Source organism: Archocentrus centrarchus, chromosome 14 (assembly GCF_007364275.1).
Source record: "Archocentrus centrarchus isolate MPI-CPG fArcCen1 chromosome 14, fArcCen1, whole genome shotgun sequence".
Taxonomy (NCBI): Eukaryota; Metazoa; Chordata; class Actinopteri; order Cichliformes; family Cichlidae; genus Archocentrus; species Archocentrus centrarchus.
The window spans coordinates 27,277,787-27,299,156 of record NC_044359.1 but is presented as its reverse complement, the minus strand read 5'-3'; the positions used below and the strand labels follow the sequence as shown (position 1 = coordinate 27,299,156).

The following is a 21,370-nucleotide window of genomic DNA, read 5'->3' as shown; positions in this document are numbered from 1 at the left end:
TGTGGTCATAAACCAGCCTGTTAATAGTTTCACTGTTGCTCCTCTCCGTGCCCCTTTAGTAGAATTCAGGTTCTCATACAAATCTGTTCTATTTGCTGAGGGTTTGAAAGTGTTGATAGGAACTGTCATAGAAGTCATTTTAACGATGGTGATGAATCACTAAGTCACTGGTTGCGTATGAAAAAAATCAGGTGATTTTTTTCTCTCCTGTGAAATGGTTTCTGTCCTTGCATGTTGGGACTCATTTACTACTCATCATATGTAGGCCGCTCGCCATTTTCCAAAGTATGCCTTATAGCCGTTTTTCCTGCACTCCAGGCAGACATTTGTTTCTTTGTGGGGTGATGATCGCTTTGTCCTTAACAGTAAAGATCTAATATACACAAGATTTCAAGACAAGTATTTTCTGAGAGACAAACGCTCAGGCTTCAGACTCCTCCAAGGAGTCAGTTTCAGGTCGCTTTTCCACTCTTTATGGTATTAATGAGTGGATACCCCTAATGTGGCCATCTCAGTCACGTGGTTCAGACTGTGAGCACAGAAGATCCACCCACATGCTGTTCAGACCTTCTGTTTAGGATGGTGGAGGGATCTCGAACAGATGGATGAACTAAGGCGCTGCAGTATGAGATAAATGAGGATTATTGTGAACTGTAAATCTTAAAGCTCTTCATCTCTATTGGAGTAAAAAAGAGCTGGGGCTGGAAATGAGCATAATTGGTCCACTTTAATATAGATTCACTTTCATTCTGATGGATCAGGGTACTCCATCAATTTAGTACTGTACCCATAAAACCAGTATTCAGGATGAATCAATTACCCATAGCACAAATCACCTCTAGTCACTTGGGTCATGCCAGTAATGGTAATTTAAACTCCCTTTATGCCAGTAAGAAAACCTTATTAATTTCCATGCTTCATAAAACTGAATGGAAACCATGGCTGCCTGGAATAAGAGGGCTCTTTCAAACGTGGGTTTGCTTTGAAAAAATGGTTGCCAGTTACGTATGGTTGGTAGTAAAGTGGCAAAAAAAAAAAAATACCAGTCAAGTCCTTTAACAAACTGTATGAATGATTTAAATGTTTTGTATCACATCTTAGTAAGTCTTCACTGAGAACGTCCTTATCAACAGTATTTCCTGGCTTACGCCAAGTCGTTTTTCATCTCAACGCTGGGTTAGGTAATCAATTATACTTTTTCTGCACTCTCACAAGTCTTGTGCAAGTGAATCCACAGTAGTCTTTTTTTTTTTTAAATAACTGACAGACTGCTAGACAAAACGTGTGGTTTCTGAGAGTATCGACACAGAACTGACAAGCGTACAGTAGTTAGGACTGCAGTCGTATGCAAGCCCATTACACTACTTGTGTGAAGTTACTGGGGAAAAAAAATGGGGAAGGAATTTGGTTGTTGCGTCAAAAGTTCTGAAAATATTCGCCAGCTAAGGAGATCATCATCTTCGGTGATGGTCTAACTCAGAAATCAAGGTCAGAATAATCTTTTTCTTTTTTACATTTTCATGACTCTGTTTAGGCCCTGAGGTAAAACTGCCATGTTAGTTGCATCACCAATGCCAATGAAAGTGCCTTCTGTTTGATCACTAGGCCTTGAGCCAAAGACGAGCAACAGTAATAGCCTTGTAAAATGAAGAACTGCAACAGGCACTTCTGCTTGCCTTCCTTAAGATGTAATCTGCTTAATTGGTAATTCCCAAAGATTTGATACCTGGTATCAGTGCAAAACTCCAGAAAACACCTTATCAAATCAATGGCCGTAACTTTTTTTTTTTCCCCGTACCCGAACTCCATTATGTAATTATCTTTATTTTGCTTAGTTAGGTGATGTTTGTTAGCTAAAAACACTCGGTTCAATGGTAAGATTGTAATGTTTCTTTTCAGCATTGATTATGCCCTTTAGCTGTATAGACTGTTAACATTCTGGGTTATTTTAGTCAAAAAAAGAAAAAAGTTGAGGGGTTGGAGGGCTAGGAAATCCACGTGTCAGCATCAAAAGTTTATTAAATTTCTTTGTGGAGGAAATCTTACTGGGTTTGCTTCTGTATTGCCAAATATGTTAAAATGCTGTATTTTCTTACATGGAAAAGTGTTACATGAATGGTAGGAGGGTGCAAAAAAAAAAAAAAATAACCTGTTTAAATCCAGCTTACCTTAAGGGAAAACTGTGGAAAAAGGTTGACATGAGAACATTTTTAATTGTGTCATTGTCATGTGGAAATGATCTACCATTAAAACATTCCCTCTGAAGCTGTTACTTTAAGTTATTTGAATGAAATCTGTGTTTAATATACAGAAAGACCAAAAGCCTAAATGTTCAGGACATTTTGGCTAATAAAACCTAAAAGGCAACCTTGTTAATTCAACAAATTCTAAGCTCAACATTTTTGAGTCTCCTTCAACAATAATAAGGTGCTTTTATCTAAAAGATAAAGTTACAGTTACAAAGTTCTAGTTTACTATAAGATGCATCAAAGCTCAGCAGATGGTGGTGTGGTAACATCACGGCGAGTTACCAAAGACATTGTCTTCGCTTTTAAATATAACATTAAAATATCACCCATTGTGTATCTTTTTGGCTCTACTTTTGGCAACTTTTAGAACATTTTGTCACCCGTCATCTTCTATAATTCAGCATGTATAAATGTTGCAGCAAGTAAACCTGTTTCAGTGTTCACATAAACACCTCAAGGTGGATTCATAGTACTGTTGAATCCCCACAGCAACTATGCTGTGTGGGCTATTTTGCCCTTTACATTTATTCTTGTGCGCTGGTGTGTCTGCATTCATCATGAGTAAAACTGAGCGGATAATTTAAAAAGTTAATTTTATGAAAATGCAGTACACAGTCTAAAAATGAAAGGTTAAAAGTTGTCAGTTTGGAGGGTTCAGGTGGTGTGTTAGTGTAATCCCATGGAGGAAAGACGATCAGCAGTGATCTCAGAGACACATTTGTTGCTGCCAGTTTGAAGTCCATCATTCTGCAGTGACAAAGATTATTCACAAGTGGAAAACATTTAAAATAGTTGTCGGTCTACCCAGGAGTGGACATCCCACCAAATTCACTCCAAGGTCAAATAATCTCAGACTGCAGGCCTCAGCACGTTAAATATTAAAGTTCACGGCAGCACAATTAGAGTGAACAGGTATGGCTGTTTGAAGGGTTGCCAGGAGAAAGCCTCTAATCTCTAAAAATATGGTAGCACAGTTAGAAAAATCCCGAAAGCTAAGCCAACCCCGAACCAGAGACAACGTCACAAGAGTCTTACCAGTTTTGCTCAGTGAAATCTTTTCAGATGAAAATATTGCATTTCAGGGTCCTAGACTGTGGAGGAAGGGTGTAGAGGCACAGAGTCTAAGGTGTTTGTAGTCCACTGAAGTTTCTGCAAGGTGAGTGGAGAAGTCAAGAGTGTGATGTGGAGCTACTGCAGTGTCTTGAGTGCACTGATCACCTGACGGCACAGCAGGAAAAGCGGTGCTCCAGAGGTGGTAAATGTGATGGTGAACATTTGGCTCTGTCATCCACTACACTTACCATGGAGGATTTGATTGCTGTTCATGACCTACAGGAGCTGAGTACACATCCTACCCAAACCTGTTTACAGGGAGATTATGGATGGAGACACTTTGAGGGCTTATACTTGGTTTCAGGTTTAGTTAAGATTGTATAAAACATTTAGGCTAATTCTGATGGAATAAGGGAGGTATTATCTCGGTGAGTGTCCTCACAAAAATAGCTGCCATACTTTTATGTTTATGATTGTAGTAAATATCCTTTTCAAAGAAAAACTCAGTAATCAGCACGACTGAAACAGCAGCACGTTTTGAGTAGAGATGCAGCACAGGAAAGCAGCCAAGTGATGGAAAATGACTCAGAGATGACTTTAGATGAGTAAAATTTGTAAAACTGAGCTTTTATATCGAGAAACAGAGAGGAAATCATATGAGTAAACTATAGTTTGGGTCTTCAGTAGCCTACATAGAACACAAAGGGTCACACAGCAGTTCCTGTGTGATGAACTAGTTCTGCGACATCTAGGACAAATGCTGCCTTTAGCTCCAGGATGATACTCGAGTGGTAATAAAAGAGTTAGAGGAATATGCAAGGCTGGGATTACATAATCTAAAAAGACAGCTTATAAAACATAAACTCACCTGTACACTATGGTATAACTAAATACTACTACTATTTTTTTACTCAGTGGTTATGCACAGCTCAAAAAAAAAAAAAAAAAAAATCAAAGAAACTTTTAATCAGAGTTCAGCAAGCCAGTGAAACTTCTGGGATATTGATCTGGCCAGTAAGGAGCAGAGGGGTTGTTAATCAGTTTCAGCTGCTGCGGTGTTCATGAAATGAACAACAGGTGCACTAGAGGGGCAGCAATGAGACAGCCCCCAAAACAGGAATGGTTTTACAGGTGGAGCCCACTGATATTTTTCCCTCTTCATATTTTCTGACTGTTTTTTCACTAGTTTTCCACCTGGTTCCTATAGAGGTTGCACAGATAGTCCAACTCCTTCAGGTTGGCACATCAATACTGTGCTATTGCCAGAAGGTTTGCTGTGTGCACAGTCTCAGGAGCATGGAGGAGATTCCAGGAGACAGGCATTTACTGTAGGAGAGCTGGACAGGGCTCTCCTACAGGTCCTTAACCCATCAGCAGGACCGGTATCTGCTCCTTTGTGCAAGGAGGAACAGGATGAGCGCTGCCAGAGCTACAACATGACCTCCAACAGTTCACTAGTGTGAATGTCTCTGACCAAACAGTCAGAAACAGACTTCATGAGGGTGCTTAATGGCAAAATTAATATTTGTCCAGCTGGAACACAAAGGTCAACCACGTGATGACGGTACAGTGAGAGTGACTGATAGTGAAGCGTCTGCAGTCACACCACCGTCCACAATCAATACGTCTCTTCACATTTTAGGTCTGTGTGTCTTTTTATGAAAAGATCTGTACTCCCTAGCAGAAAGGAGCTCATTTGGTTTAACTCTTCTGGCACACACATAATTTACAAACATGCATGTACCCACAACACAACTGACACTGTAGTGCTACCTTTTTCTGTCAGTTTAATTAGATTTTGCTCGTTTAAACTCGCAGTTGTCTGCGTGTTCTCCCTGTTTGAATTGAGTTGGTTCATGACAAAACGAGGTCTTGTCCTGTTTAAAGCCAGACTTCATTAGTGGGTTTTAGCCTGCGTTCCTGTGACATTAATTTCTTTTGGGCCTTCCTGGCAGGGGGCTCTGAGGGGAGGGTTTCTGACGGTGTAATTTGTTTTGAGAGATTCGCAGCTATTTTGGGGGGGGAGTCAATAAATCACTGGTTGCTCATGTGATTTTAGGTTTGTTGGGCACACTGATTGATTCTTTACGAGTGTCTAAGTTTGAGTTTAATTCCCTTGCTAGGATTTAGACAGCGGGCTCTCTTTGGGGAATCTGCTCTATAGCTGTAATGTGGAAAATGTGGGTAGAGCTCTAACACTGGGAACACCTCGCTGATTCCTGGGGGTCACTAATTAAAGCACTTGCATTCCCACACTGTTAGAGTATCCTCCCACAGTAAACCACCTGCAGACTAGGGCTGAGTTATTTGGTGAAACGGGTCGGGACTGGACTCCAGCTGTGCCATTCCTTGAAAGTTGTGGTACCCTGTATTGTCTCTTCGGTGGTTTTTGAATATTTGTGAATATAGAAATGTATTAAAGCACAACAACACAACTTTTGAGCTGAGGACAACACTGATGTTTATTGGATTGCTATAGAAAACTAACAGCTAGTGCAAAAACACAGTATTACAGAGTATTATCTGTCAACAATCATGTCATGGGGGGAAAAAAAGCTAAAAATTGATTAACTGGCTGATCAGTGCATAAAACTTCATTTAATGTTATTTTAAAATGATTATAAATACAATGGAGGTTTAGTTTTAGAGATTAGCAAATCATTGCATTCTGTTTTCATTTATATTTCACACATCATCCCATTTTGAACTAGGGTATTAATTAGAAAACATCTCATTAGCCAGTCTCCAGTATCTCCTCTTCAGGATGAAGGCTGATGCTTTGGGCTGCCTTTGCCTTGTGAAAATACCCTTCTTGTTCCCAACCACACGAAAGATTCCTGCAGATACAAGAAAGTTTGACGAGATTATCAGTGATTAATCCTGACAGTTGCTTCCTAAGAGCTTCAGCCATTGTTGTATTTATGATTTCATGCCTCCACTGGCTCTCCCTCAGCAGGACTGTGGGTGGGTGCTAGCATGGACACTTGTAGCCACTGGCTGTTCAGTCACTGAAGGGGACTTCTTTATCTCTGGAGCATTTTAATGTAATTATCTGACAAATAAAACGGTCTATTATGAAGTCCAGTCTAAACAAGGAATTTGTGCTCCAATTTTGGTGAGTGAGATTCTGGTATTAAATTACTTAGCACTTATTAGGAGGTATCTGCATCTGTGCAATGTAGCCACACAGTTCATGGAGGCAGCATGCAACCTTGTAGTGTTGGCTGATTACTTGGCATGCCCCCCCCTTATCCAAATACTGAAGGCTGCAAGAAAACAACATGAATGAGGCCAAGGGTCTAAAGTTGAGGCATAAGTTGAGGTATAAAGTGATACTGGAGGTTAAAGGTCAGATATGGATAGCTGTCCCTGCTACACAGTGCAGACATCTTTGAGCCAGTGTCATAATCTAATGAAAACTTTATTCATTTTTTTTTTATATATTCAAGTTTCAAAATGTACATCTTGCACCTTTTTTTTTAAAGTGTGAAAGGATTCATTCATCAAGCATTTCAGTACAAGTAGTCAAGGAGCCAAAAGCAGCTACAACCACAGTCTTCTGCTCTCTGTCCAGAGCACAGGTGTAGGTAAAGGCCTGCTCCTGCTCATCTTATAAATGTAAATCATAGTTGGCTGGCTTCCAGCGACTTTGTTCTCTTTGCAGTTTTGACACAGTTTTGGAGATCCAGCGCCCTCCAAGGGTGCTATTGCTGCACTAGCAGCTAGGGCTGTGCTGATGGTTGATGTCAGGACCGATGATGCTCAGAGTGATTTGCTATAGCTCGCCAATTGAGGTCATTTTTATCCAATTTCCCCACTCATGCATTAAATTAATTTTGCACTATACATTACAGAGGGTGGATAGCGTTACTGTAACAGTCGGCTCCTCTGCTCCCCCAGTCTGCAATGCCACGGGGGCAATAAGATGCTTGGACTATGACGCAAAAATGGCTCAACCCTATTACCAGCTGATCTTAAAGGGCTTTGTAGCTAAATTTAATTAACAAGTGTGTTTGGGGGTTTTAATGTCCATAGTTCCAAAAGGAAATCATTTTGATTGCCCCTTGAATGTTGGAAAAAGTATCTGATGTTATTAACTGACAGGTTAAAGTTTAAATAATGTTCAATCAATGACACAAAACTGGGAGTGTGTTTGAGGTAATCGGACTAACAAATAGTCAGGTTGACAGTTCATCTGATGATGTGAACTATCATTCAGGAAGAGATTTCTTAACCTGATAACAAACTAAAACTATACTATCTGCTTACTATCAGGAGTACTATATAAATGGCAGAAATGGCAGCAGTTCTAGTTCTACAGATTGTTGTAGTTTGAAGCTGCAGTACCTTGTGTAGTCATGAAGTCAGCAAAGTTCCAGATCAGTTCACCAATGACATACTGCTTCCTCTTCTGGTCAAACACATCATGGTAGCTCTGCAGGAGAGCACTCTGGTACTCCTCAGAGAACATCACAGGTGGATCCTGAAGAGTGAGTGTAAGACTTGGTAAAGATGCAGTACAGACGGATTAGTGTGTGTGTGTGTGTGTGTGTGTGTGTGTCCTCACTGTGTGAAGCCCTGCCACTGCATCTGCTCCATATTCACTCTGGATGATGGGTTTCTGGTACTTTCTGTACCAGTTCTCAAACTGAGTGTTGAGTTGGATGGGAATGACCTCCAGGTGGCCTGAATCACGGTACCAGGAGAAGTAACTGTTTACACACACTACATCTACATAGGGAGCCTAGAGAGAGGAAAAGAAAAGATTCAGAGGTATTCTTCAACATGGTTATGGCAGTTTAATTATTCTAAAGGCTGCAAGAAATTCTCCAGCTTCTTGAAGTTTCCTTTATTCATTCATATACAAGCCAAAATTCTTAAAGCATATTTGTTGTCAGGCAAAAACCTAAAGCTTCTTCCTATAAGACTTTGGCAAATATCCAGTTTTATCAGCATATTAATATAAGCTGGGTAAATGGCAGTCATCAACAGTGTTGCTGGCCTTTAGCTAAAGCGAGAATAAGGGTATTTACCCAGCAAAGGGCCTTTACAGAGTAGCAGCTACAGTTAGTAGTGGGCAGAGTTTAGCTGCACTCTAAAGTTCTCTAGGTTTTGTGTTCAGAAAAAAGGCGTGAACCTAACCTAGTCTGTTTCTCTGACTCCTCCCCTCCTGCCGCACCTGAAACTCTGTTTCATTTCCTCATTCAATCAATATCAAAGCACATATCAGAGCACATTAATCTGCAAACTATGTCTTCACAAGCATAATCCCATCTATATGTTTGTTCATAATTTCTTACATTTAACATCAATGTAGGGACAGACAACGATCACTGGGCTTCGCAGATTTATTGTCACCTCAGAATAAAATCTATAGTTTCCATCCTTATAACTCTAAGTCTATGTAGCGTAAAGCAGCTGTCACTCAGGTCCCCTACAATGAAACATTTACTCTACTCTAGCAATCACTTTAAATAATAGCACTCACCTCTGTGGTGATGAAGTGTTTTGAGAGACTCATCAAGACATTCATCACCTCCTCACTGCCCACCACCCTCGACCCACTACAGTTTGCATACCGGCCAGACAGATCCACAGATGACGCCATATCCTTCCTCCTCCACAAGACCCTTTCACACATAGACACCGGTAAGGGGAACTATGTGAGAGTGCTGTTTGTAGATTACAGCTCAGCATTCAACACCATAGTTCCCTCCAGGCTGGTCTCTAAGCTGCTGGACCTGGGCCTGGGCCCATCCCTGTGCAGGTGGGTTCACAGCTTCCTGACCAGCAGACCACAGGTGGTACGAGTGGGTCACCTCACCTCATCCTCCCTCACCCTCAACACCGGATCCCCCCAAGGCTGTGTGCTCAGCCCTCTGCTGTACTCACTGTACACCCATGACTGCGAGGCCACGTCAGAGTCCAACGTCATCATCAAGTTTGCTGACGACACTGCTGTTGTGGGACTAATCTCCCACAATGAGGAGACAGCCTACAGGAGAGAGGTCTCCCGCCTGGAGAACTGGTGCCAGGAGAACCACCTCCTGCTCAACGTCAGCAAAACGAAGGAACTGATCGTGGACTTCAGCAGGAAGCAGCAGAGGGACTACCAAATACCTGGGAGTGACCATCTCACAGGACCTGTCCTGGACTCATCACATAAACATCACTGTGAAGAAGGCCAGACAGCGTCTCTACCTCCTCAGGCGGCTGAGAGACTTCAAGCTCCCACTCAAGGTGCTCAGGAACTTTTACACCTGCACCATCGAGAGCATCATGCGTGGGAGCATCACCACCTGGATGGGAAACTGCACCAAGCAGGACTTCATGGCCCTAAAAAGGGTGGTTCGTTCAGCTGAACGGACCATCAGAACCACCCTCCCCAACCTGCAGGACATTTACACCAAGCAGTGCAGGCTGAGGGCCATGAAGATCCTAAAACAGCCCAGCCACCCCGGACACTCTCTCTTCTCCCTGCTCCCATCAGGCCGGCGTTACCGCTGCCTGAGGGCTAAGACTGAAAGGTTGAAGAAGAGTTTTTACCCACAAGCCATCCGTCTGCTCAACTCTGAGCCCTAACTGGACCATTATTGCACAATGTAAAATATTATAATTTATAATCTATAATTCCACGTAAAAGTGTGCATAGTGTATAGTATATAGAGTATAGTGTGAATTACTTTTTTATTTTTATTCTTCTTATTATTATTTATATGTGTGTGTATATATGGTTGCAGGTACAAAATACATTTCACTGTGCATTGTACTGTGTATAACTGTGCATGTGACAAATAAACACTATCTTAATCTATCTTAAAAAATAATAATAAATAATGTTTAAATAAAGATTTTAATGAATCGTTTTGAAGTTGGGTAAATGATTGAGTGCACACTGGCATGCATTCATATTCCTCAGAGGCTCGGCTCTTTATTTGTTCCTCGCTAAGGTGAATTGTGGTATCAAAACTCCCCTGCTGTTTTCCCCTTCTCTGCTCACACATACGCTTAACTCAGGGTGAGCATACAGGGGTTGGACAATGAAACTGAAACACCTGGTTTTAGACCACAATAATTTATTAGTATGGTGTAGGGCGTCCTTTTGCGGCCAATACAGCGTCAATTCATCTTGGGAATGACATATACAAGTCCTGCACAGTGGACAGAGGGATTTTAAGACATTCTTCTTGCAGGATAGTGGCCAGGTCACGACGTGATGCTGGTGGAGGAAAACGTTTCCTGACTCGCTGCTCCAAAACACCCCAAAGTGGCTGAATAATAATTAGATCTGGTGACTGTGCAGGCCATGGGAGATGTTCATCTTCACTTTCATGTTCATCAAACCAATCTTTCACCAGTCTTGCTGTGTGCATTGGTGCATTGTCATCCTGATACACGGCACCGCCTTCAGGATACAATGTTTGAACCATTGGATGCACATGGTCCTCCAGAATGGTTCGGTAGTCCTTGGCAGTGACGCGCTCATCTAGCACAAGTATTGGGCCAAGGGAATGCCATGATATGGCAGCCCACTGATTCACCCCCATGCTTCACTCTGGGCATGCAACAGTCTGGGTGGTACGCTTCTTTGGGGCTTCTCCACACCGTAACTCTCCCGGTTGTGGGGAAAACAGTAAAGGTGGACTCATCAGAGAACAATACATGTTTCACATTGTCCACAGCCCAAGATTTGCACTCCTTGCACCATTGAAACGGACGTTTGTCATTGGCAGGCGTGACCAAAGGTTTGGCTATAGCAGCCCGGCTGTGTATATTGACCCTGTGGAGCTCCCGACGGACAGTTTTGTTGGAAACAGGCGAGTGCACATTTAATTCTGCCGTGATTTGGGCAGGCGTGGTTTTATGTTTTTTGGATACAATCCGGGTTAGCACCCGAACATCCCTTTCAGACAGCTTCCTCTTGCGTCCACAGTTAATCCTGTTGGATGTGGTTCGTCCTTCTTGGTGGTATGCTGACATTACCCTGGATACCGTGGCTCCTGATACATCACAAAGACTTGCTGTCTTGGTCACAGATGTGCCAGCAAGACGTGCACCAACAATTTGTCCTCTTTGAACTCTGGTATGTCACCCATAATGTTGTGTGCATTGCAATATTTTGAGCAAAACTGTGCTCTTTCCCTGATAATTGGACCTTCACACTCTGCTCTTACTGGTGCAATGTGCAATTAATGAAGATTGGCCACCAGGCTGGTCCAATTTAGCCATGAAACCTCCCACACTAAAATGACAGGTGTTTCAGTTTCATTGTCCAACCCCTGTAGTTGACTGAACTTACTCTGATCAGCTTTTCTGGAACTGATACTGCTGCCCCACTCAGAGTTTATGGTTAGACTAGGAGTTTGGTAAACAAGGCCCAAACTCACTCAATGTGTTTTGTTTCACATTAAATGGAAATAAGTGTTTACACTTTTCTTATGCTGTGAAATGTTGTGTTTCTTTTGTAAAGCATGACTAACTGAATAAACTAAACTAAATAAAATCTCTTAACAGGTTTTGGTACTTATCTTGGAGGTGTTAGTTAACAAATACCCCAATCAATAATGATGTGTCAAATACATGATGCTGATATTAGTGTTGAGGCTGTCGAAACTCACCCCTTGGTCCCTGTCATAGTTAGTCATTGTGATATAGGTGACGGGTCGGGTCTGGTCCAGAGCTTTGGTGTGCTTTATCAAAGTCCTGCAAAGAGTGGGTGGGGGTGAGACATAAAACAAACATACGCATTACAGATACAAACATAAATGACAATGCATAATCTTGTTTTTCATACATCATGCTCTTTGTGTTAGCATTTGTTGAGATGTATTAGTGTCTTTAACTCTGTTAAATTACTTTGTATTATTTTCTCTCTCTTGTTCAGCAGGGTGGTCTGTGAGGTCTGCTGGCATCAAATCAGCAAAAGCATCTTGGAATACAGCTCTACTAAATACATGAAGTGCTGATTGTGACATGCCAAGTGTTGCTGCATCATGAAGGGGGATGACGAATCATTTACTTTTAAATGTTTCATTTGCATCCTGAGTTGGACATTTACTTGTTTCACTTCTGTTCAGTTAAAACGACTATTAAAAATAACTGTCAGACACATAATATTGTTAATAATATTTGTTAGGTGTAGTTTATTAGGTCTGTTTTTAAGATTAGGCTTAAAACTTTCCTTTTTGATCAAGCTTATTGTTAGGGCTGGATCAGGTGACCCTGAACCCTTAGTTATGCTGCTATAGGCCTAGGCTGCTGGGTGGGTCCCATAATGCACTGTTTCTTTTCATTCACCTTATTTACTTAGTTTATACTCCACTCTGCATTTAATCATTATTAATCATTATTCATCATTATTATTAATCATTATTATTAATCTCTGACTCTCTTCCATAGCATGTCTTTTTTTCTCTCCCCTCAGCCCCAACTGGTTGCAGCAGATGACTGCCCCTCCCTGAGCCTGGTTCTGCTGGAGGTTAAAAGGGAGTTTTTCCTTCCCACTGTCACAAAGTACTTGCTCATAAGGGGTCGTTTTGACTATTGGGTTTTCTCTGTATTATTGTAGGGTCTTTACCCACAATTCAAATTGCCTTGAGGCGGCTGTTTGTTGTGATTTGGCGCTATATAAATAAAATTGAATTGAATTGAGTTTATTTGGACTCTGATAGACTCTGCTCGGATCAGCTGTGTGGACTCCCAAATGCTTGTTGCCATCAGGGAAGTTGCAGAGTGCCATCTGGTGGTTAAACTATGCAACATTAACACTCCTAGCATGGTTGAAGGGTGTTTCTCTGGTCTTTTACTTTCTTAAATTTTCCATTGGTCAGCCATTATGAATGCAGATACCGGCAGATCAGTGAATATAATATCGGCCCACTGATAAATCAGTTGGAGTCTACTTACAACCCTCACAGCATCAGATGAATGTTACAATAATTATAATCTGTGGCAAACTGGCCTTTTCTACTGGTACTTTAATCTGAAGAACTGTTTTACTGTTACATGTACAGTGTGACAAAGCACATGTCTGACAAGTAGAATAAACATTAGAGTTCACATTTTTAAAATAAATGGAACGATCTAGTATCACATTGCTTGTCTGTGTAGTGATGACTTTTTGAAGAGTGGCTATAATCAGGGCTTTACAGCTCAAAAGAAGAATCACCAGTACTCACTTGAAATAAAATTTAGCAGGTAGCAGCTCTGCAGCAGGCTCATTGGCTACTGACCACATGACCACAGAGGGATGGTTCTTGTCCCTACGCACAAGCTCGTCCATGACAACCAGGTGATGGGAGAGAGAGGCGTTTCCAAAACTGCGACTATATCAGCAAGGCACAAAAAACACAATGTTTTATTACAAAATGTAATATGTGTAGATTTAGGCCTGAGAGATGTGGACAAGTGACGATTAAAAAAAAACAAAAAAAAAAAAAAAAGTGTTTTACAGACAGGATCCAGTGTGCAACTCAGCCAGGCCCTTAAAAACAGACTAGAACCAGCATTAAGGCAGCTACAGACTCAGATTTTAGCTCTCTCATTATCTTATTGTCAGCTACACTGTGTGACATGGATCTAATTAACTTGGGTATGATATCAAGTTTGATATGTAGACTGAATGATAATACCCATGAATCACACATGGCACACAGCAACGATTTGTCTGTCCCCATTTATGATGATGTACTAGAATATGTCACGATAACAACGAGCTATATAAAAACAAGCTGCCATAATTCAGCCAGATTTCCTTCATTTTTGGACCCCCCTCAATCACTTATTTTTTCCCCACAGTCACATTTCATTTCATGTTACATACTTATTGGTCACAATAGTGTAAAAAGCTTTAAACATTCTAACTTAGACAGCATGAAGTTCATAAGAGTGGTGATGGACAGTTTCTCCATGTCTTCATGCACTGTGACCAACAGGATTTCACATGTCTGACTTCACTGAACCCACAAGCATACCCAAAGGTCACAGATGTGTGCGGTGACCCTTACATGTCTTTGATGCCCACCCCTGGGCACTCATCTATCACCACAATGCCATGGCGATCACACATCTGCAGGATCTCCTCAGCATAGGGGTAGTGGCTGGTACGGAACGAGTTGGCCCCCAACCACTTCATTAAGTTAAAGTCCTTGACCATTAGGGGCCAGTCCAAGCCTTTACCTCGAATCTACAACACATTAAAACCAGAAAAGCTTAAGATCAGGTCACTGAATTAAGGCCACTTTTTTTTTGCTAAAATGTTCCTGAAATTGCCATTTGAGTTAGTGCTGACATGGTGCATCAAAGAGGAATGAGACAGAGACCTCTGCAAAGGTTTTGCTTCCCTCTAGTGGTACTCACATCAGAGTCCTCATGCTTATTGACCCCATGGAAATAGAACGGCTTGTTGTTGATGAGGAACTGGGTGCTGGTAACGTTGACTGTGCGGATGCCGACTGGCAGAGTGTACACATCCTCATATGCTGATGACTCACTGACTGCAGTTAGGTGGACCTAGATGTTGAAGAGCAAATGTTAGAAACATTACTTGCATCTTTTGCAGATCCTGTAACAGTAGATACTTAAAGTTGGCAGCCATTCTTGTGTTTGTTTTCTAGAGAAGAAAAAACATTTTAAAACACACACCCTCAAAGTCAAAGTCACACTAAAGAAGGGCTCTTTATTTTACAGCAAACAGCTGTTTAGCAGCAATAACCACCTCTGATTTACTGTGATACATCTGACTGACAACGCAGCATTTAAGTGTAATGTGACAGGCTCCTGACGACTGTACTGTGAAGCAGGGTTTCGGGTTTTCAGTGCTTCTTACTTTCTTACTCACTTCTTACTTTGCCATGGTAACCATATGCTGCAGACCTAACCTGCTCTGGAGCAAGTTCTGGTCAAGATAAGAGATCAAGAGGTATAAAAAAAATGCCTGACTGATCAATTATCTGGAAAATAGCATCACCATTCCTGGAAGATTAGTCAAAGCTCTCTGCATGGACAGTAAGAAGGTCTACAGAGCAGCTCTGAGTCTGTCACTACCCAGTGAACCTAACCACCCTCTCCATCACCCACCAGGACATGCAGCGGAACGCTTTCTCTAACATCTCTTCCACCTCTGCTGCCACAAGGGCAGATACACAAACTCTTTTCTTGCCTCATTTCCTACACTTGTGGAATAAATGAAGTAGATCTTTAATGAATACACAATTCTAATCTGTCCGATCCCCCAAGGACTTAATGATAGAGTGGTGATACTCAGACATTTGTTAACTTACACTCTGCCAGCTTTCCTTACTAGTGCCAGAAAAATTCTAAAAAAATTTGATATAGTAGCGCATTTCCAGTGACCAAACCACTTTAAGCATGTGCACACATTTGTATAGTGCTTTTAACTACTATACTTTTTCTGCTCACTCATGTTCTGCTGCATTGGCTGTAGCAGCTGTGTTGCTTACAGGCCAAATTTAGTGTTTAACCTTGTCATATTTTTCTAATATTATAGTTTTATCTTTGTAAAATCAGTTGCTCTCCTGCCCCAGGCATGTTTGTGATTATCATATGCTGCCAGCGCCACCACTGATATGAACACACTTAGAGCTGCAGAAACACACCTTCATGTACATTAGCGTGCTGTCTTACCTCCATAGAGTAAAGGTAGCCTGGATTCTCGTGCATCAAGTATGGCCACCACAGTTTCACATCTACCACTCTGAGCACTCCAGATGGCTTGTTGGAGGAGGCCACACGGTGGCCATCTTTGTCAATCAGTGCAACATTCAGGGTGTTGTTGCCGCCTCCATTAACAGATACTTTGTATCTGAGTAGACCTACAATCCAGAGGAAACAGCAATGTCTGATAGACAGAAACTGCACATGTGTTGTTCGTGATGTAAATTGCATGCATCTGTGAGTCACTGCATTCATTTACCAGTGTTATCCATGAAGTTAGTCTCCACTGTGATGTCATCCACGTACACCTTAGGAGTAGTGTACAACAGTACGGGACGATGTATCCCAGCATAGTTGAAGAAATCAAAGTTGATGTTCTGCACAAAATACCCATCAGGATACCTGCAGACCAAACAGTCTCCTCACTGTCTAAATTCTCACTGGTCAGCTTTGAGCTTGAACGGCTGCAGTGAAGACAAAAACATGACTTGAAGAATGAGGGTACCTGGTGGAGTCATTCATGTACTGGATGGTGCCTGGAGGAAGGGTCTCCAGAGTCAGAGTGTTGTTGACAGCAATGGTGATTCTGCACGGCCCGGTTGGGTCTCTGCGGATTAAACTGCCAATCTCTGCTTCAAAAGGAAGATGGCCACCTTCATGCTCTGTCACTTTCACACCATTCACCCACTGCAACAGGGAATGATCACCTTATTATATAAGCTGCAATGAGTGACCACCACACAAACCACAGTCTGCAGGTATTACAGCAGCATGACTCCACAAGTTTAATGAGCTCATGATCTAAACTGGCCTGCCTGCAGTCCACACTTGTTTTGGAAATGGGGCTGAAGATGATTTTTATGTTTGTCTTTATTCAAACTGAGTGGATTGACTCAGAAAGATGCAGGTGACACTCACCACTACTGAATAATAGTGAGCACTTCCCACTCTAAGAACCACTCGTGTTCCCTCGTCAGCGATCCAGCGGGCAGGCACGACCACCTCTCGCTCGTACCACACCCAGCCAATGAAATCTCTCAGCGTGGGGTCCTGCGTGATGTCGTTGTAGCTGGCAGGAACTGGCATTTCAATCACCGGGCCAGTCTGAGGAGCATGAAACGACAAAGAGAAGGCAGAACATTATGGGGATGCTTCTGGATATCATAATTATAACATCACTTTTAAAGTAGACAATATACATATTTATGTACTTGACTTCATTTTGATTCTCTGAGGTTGTGGTCAGCTCCCTTCTTATGAGTCTGAGCCCATAAGGTGAGATTTTTTTTTTAATGAAAGATTTCAACCTTCGATTTCAGTGTTTTTTTCCTTGTGCCTCTAAAGACCTCAAAAGGAGACACAATCTGACAAGAATATATCAGTTTGTGCTTCCTCTAAAGGGCTGAAAACTCGAACCATTCAGTCACCACTGAGCGTGAGTGAGTGTGCTTTGTGTTGTTTAACACAGTTTATGTCACGCTAAGTAGCTTAATAGAATTATTTACTTTTGCTATAAGTCTATATCAGACTCACTGTAAGGCGTTTACAGACTCAGACAGACTGAATATGCATATTACTGTATGTGACCACTGCAGCCTGACAGCAGTAAATCAAAGAATGTGCTGATTTCTTTCATCAGTCTTGCCGTCAGCTCCTGTCCCCCTGTTCAATTAATTCAATTTTATTTATATAGCGCCAAATCACAACAAACAGTCACCTCAAGGTGCTTTATATTGTAAGGTAAAGACCCTACAATAATTACAGAGAAATCCCAACAGTCAAAACGACCCCCTATGAGCAAGTACTTGGCAACAGTAGGAAGGAAAACCTCCCTTTTAACAGGAAGAAACCTCCAGCAGAACCAGACTCAGGGAGGGACAGCCATCTGCTGCTACTGGCTGGGGCTGAGGGGAGAGAGACTGGACAAAAGAAATGCTGTGGAAGAGAGCCAGAGATTAATAATAACTAATGATTAAATGCAGAGAGGATTATAAACAGAGTAAAAAGAGGTGAATGAAAAGAAACACTCAGTGCATCATGGGAACCCCCCAGCAGCCTAGACCAAACTCCACAGAGAGAGCGAAGCCCGGGCCAAAGTGGAATCAAACCCGGACCTTCTAGATGTCATTCTAACTGTGAGGCAGTAGTGATAACCACCATGCCACCATGCTGCCCTCTGAAAGATTATGTTAGTCAAATGGCAACTGGACACAAGCAAACAGTCACACAACTTAAGACAAAAATGCAGAGAGTTTGAGTACAATACAATGAAGAACTTAGAAAGTGACTCCCAGAAAAGCAATTTGTCATACACTTCCTTTTGCCACCTTAGATCCTATTATATATCTTAATTGTGATGCAAAAAGCTTATGAATGTTCATATTTATATTTTGTAATGTTCACTTTTGTTGAGAAAGCTCTTAATAAATCTATTCATGTCAGCAGTTAACACATTTTTGTCCACCCTGTCATCGTACTGTCCACCCTGTCATCGTACTGTCCACCCTGTCATTTTTCAGTTTTTTGAAAATAATCACTTTATCATCACAAGTTAGTAAAAACTTTTCACGTTTTCTTAATAAACTAATCACTGCCAAATAATATTGTTTGAAAAAGTGATCAGATTGCAGTTTTTAGAGATTTTATTTAAAAAGGAAAAACACAACTATCACAGATTCTTTGAAGACACAAGCAATTTGCAATTATTTCAATATTTTCAAAAGCCTTATTTTACCAAATAAATATTATTATTGAGCAAGGGACAAACTAGCTATCTGCAAATGTGCATTGTATAATCACGTTGGTATGAAAATGTATTTATTTTCATTTGACTTTGTTCATGACAGGGTGGACATATTTTACAATGTGCTCATTCTTTATCTGCTTGCAGTAAATTCATAAAAAGTGTGGGAGCTTGACCAACATGCATTTACAACAGCCTAAGGTCAACTTGATACAATGGATATGAAATTAGTTGGGAAATTGAAACTTTTTTTCCCGGACGATTTACGAAGTCCCAAAAGCACTTTTTGGTTATATTGACCCGTTAACACAGACGTATAAAAATACGTGCAAAACAGGTAATTTCTTTTTTTTTTTTTTTTAATATATAAGCCCTCCACAAATCATGTTGACTACAGGTGATATAATACAATTTATGCAAAGATATTACACATTAAAAATATCTAGAAACATCGTAGATAATTTTTGGCACCCCCTCACCTCTGCCAGGGACCGGTTGTACCAAGCCCTCTCGAAGCCCTCGTTCCTCTTCGGGGACCTGTCAGCCCTGAAATGCCAGAGCCCGTTCAGCTCCTTCACCTCTCTGGAGGAGGACTCCCGGGGAAAGAGCATGCCGCCGTCCAGCGGGAACACCGTGTCAAACACGGCGAGCAGCCACAAAACACGGAGCACCGCGAAGCTTCCAGGTACGGACATCCTGAAGCCCTCTCCTGCTGTCCTCTCGGAGACAGACCCCGGGCTTTTTATTGCCTCTTCGGAGGTCACGTGGTAACAGACATTCCGTTACACCGGGCATGAGACATATGATACTGACGTTTTGATGCGCTTCACCTGAGTTGCGTCAGGTGGATTACCTGCTGCTTCTAGGCTTGCTTGACAGAGGCGAGAAAAAAACCTGACAGCCCAAAAAGTTTAAGAGTTATCATGAGCAGCTGCAGGAGTGGCAGCAGCGATCACAGCTGAAGACAGTGGGCACTTTTTTGACAGATGGCACCAAGGGCGTAGGAAGGAGTTTACTATTGGGGGGTACACATATTGGAAACCTGACAGATCCGTAAATACTCGGAGCAAAGCATAAAAAAATGCCATTTAATCTTTTACATTCTCCTTTTTCAAATGTTTCTTGGAAAACTATTGCTGTGTACACCTATATTATTGCATGTATAATTTACATATACATGTTTTATAATCATGAGACGTGGACAAACCACCAAACAAAATGGCTTGAGTCTTTTATGAAGCATAATGGCCATGTCATTCCAGGCTGTAGGGCTTACTTTATCAGCTGGCCACACTGGTACTAGTACAAAGGAGTATTTGGGCCACACTGAGAAAAAAAAATTGTGCATTTTGAGAATAAATTCAAAATTTTGAGAAAAAAGTCAAAATGTGCAGATTCTCAAAATGATTAATTTTTTTCTCAATGTAGTCTTCACACTCCTTCACTAGCAAGCTAAATATTTCAGTAGCACAAAAATAATTTAGTAACACACAGAAGTGAAAAGTTGGATATGTTTTATTGGTTGAAAACATTTAATATTGGTCAAAAATGCATTTATGTAGGCTGACTGGCAACAGAACTGGTTCTTTAATTAAACAACGTTCTGACAGGAAAAAATCCTCACAGATTATATTGTAGCATGCCCCCCGAACAAGGATGAGACTTTACTGATGGTTTGTGGCGTTTTTATTGAGCTACGACCTTTCACCACAGCCGTATCAACCAATAACCAACCAACCAACCAACGTAAGAGCTGAAAACATAAAGTGCAGTCTTACATTTATGCATACAAATAGAGAACAAGCAAAAAATGTTCCCATATTTTAACTTATAAATTAGTTCACCTTTTGCCTCTTCGGAGGGGCTGCAAGTGAGAAGATAACTGAAGATACAAGCAGGATAAACCGCGTCTCCGTGTCCGTTGCATTGCAGAGTAAACAAGCTACATTCACATTCAGATCACTTCACTAAACAGGAAGTGCACTTCAAAATAAATGCTTATACACGGAAGCCTGCAAATTTACAAAGTTTTCAAAAGGAAAAACTACAATCACTTTGCTGCAATAAAACATGCTTATGGTTATTTACAAATATAATGAACAAATTATCCACTTTTTAAGTAAAAAAACAGCTACTAAAATATGCCTATTCAGTTTGAAACTCTAATCTAATAAATCAAAATAAATATCAATAAAAATAATAATAAGCAAAAGAAAAAAATAAAAGTGATACCTCTCACATTCAATAGACAAGCTGTGTGCCTCTTGACAGTCCTGCATTTAGCCAAACAGGTACACAAAAGGTTAAACATTGGCCTAAGCAGGAGAGCCAAAATAAAGCTGAAAAGAATAAAAACGCTGGGGAAAAATATTCTTATATTATATCTTGTTTTGTTTTTTTCTTTCCCCTTATTCACCTGTACTTTTCATTCCCACTTCATTAGGCCAACTAGGCAAAAAAAAAAAAGCAAAAAAACCCATCATTTTATTTGACCATGACTTACATTTACTGTAATTCGTAACAATGTTCAACTGTAACATTCAATAAAAACAATAGCAATATAATAAAAATTAATAATAACAACATACATAGCAGTGATAGAGAACCCAATTAATTGGCTAAACTTAATTCTTCAGCGAGTGGTGAGGAT

At 41.1% G+C, this 21,370-nt stretch overlaps 1 protein-coding gene across 2 annotated transcripts; it reads right to left on the bottom strand.

The window, feature by feature from the left end:
• Positions 1–5,750: 5,750 nt before the first annotated feature.
• gusb (glucuronidase, beta) lies at positions 5,751–20,638 on the bottom strand. Of its 2 annotated transcripts, none has more exons than XM_030746409.1 (12): positions 20,565–20,638; positions 16,896–17,081; positions 16,483–16,664; positions 16,237–16,379; positions 15,948–16,135; positions 14,661–14,813; positions 14,309–14,487; positions 13,481–13,627; positions 11,921–12,005; positions 7,870–8,046; positions 7,650–7,785; positions 5,751–6,139 (listed from the first exon to the last, which is right to left on the bottom strand). In XM_030746409.1, exons 2-12 carry the CDS (start codon positions 17,061–17,063, stop codon positions 6,018–6,020), a joined length of 1,680 nt encoding a protein of 559 aa, XP_030602269.1. In that variant the 5' UTR covers positions 17,064–17,081; positions 20,565–20,638; the 3' UTR covers positions 5,751–6,017. The 2 variants fall into 2 exon arrangements, with proteins under 2 accessions (XP_030602269.1, XP_030602268.1); XM_030746408.1 differs by lacking the exon at positions 20,565–20,638 and adding an exon at positions 19,200–19,482.
• Between the last annotated feature and the right edge of the window lie 732 nt (positions 20,639–21,370).

What these genes read in the sequence shown, in the direction of transcription:
- gusb (XM_030746408.1), bottom strand. Translation starts at nt 19,415, where the DNA reads ATGTCCGTACCTGGAAGCTTCGCGGTGCTCCGTGTTTTGTGGCTGCTC. An exon ending in ATAAGCATGAGGACTCTGAT is followed by an intron (nt 14,488 to 14,660) that starts GTGAGTACCACT and finishes AATGTGTTGTAG; the next exon opens with ATTCGAGGTAAAGGCTTGGA. An exon ending in CCTGCTAAATTTTATTTCAA is followed by an intron (nt 12,006 to 13,480) that starts GTGAGTACTGGT and finishes CACTCTTTGCAG; the next exon opens with GACTTTGATAAAGCACACCA.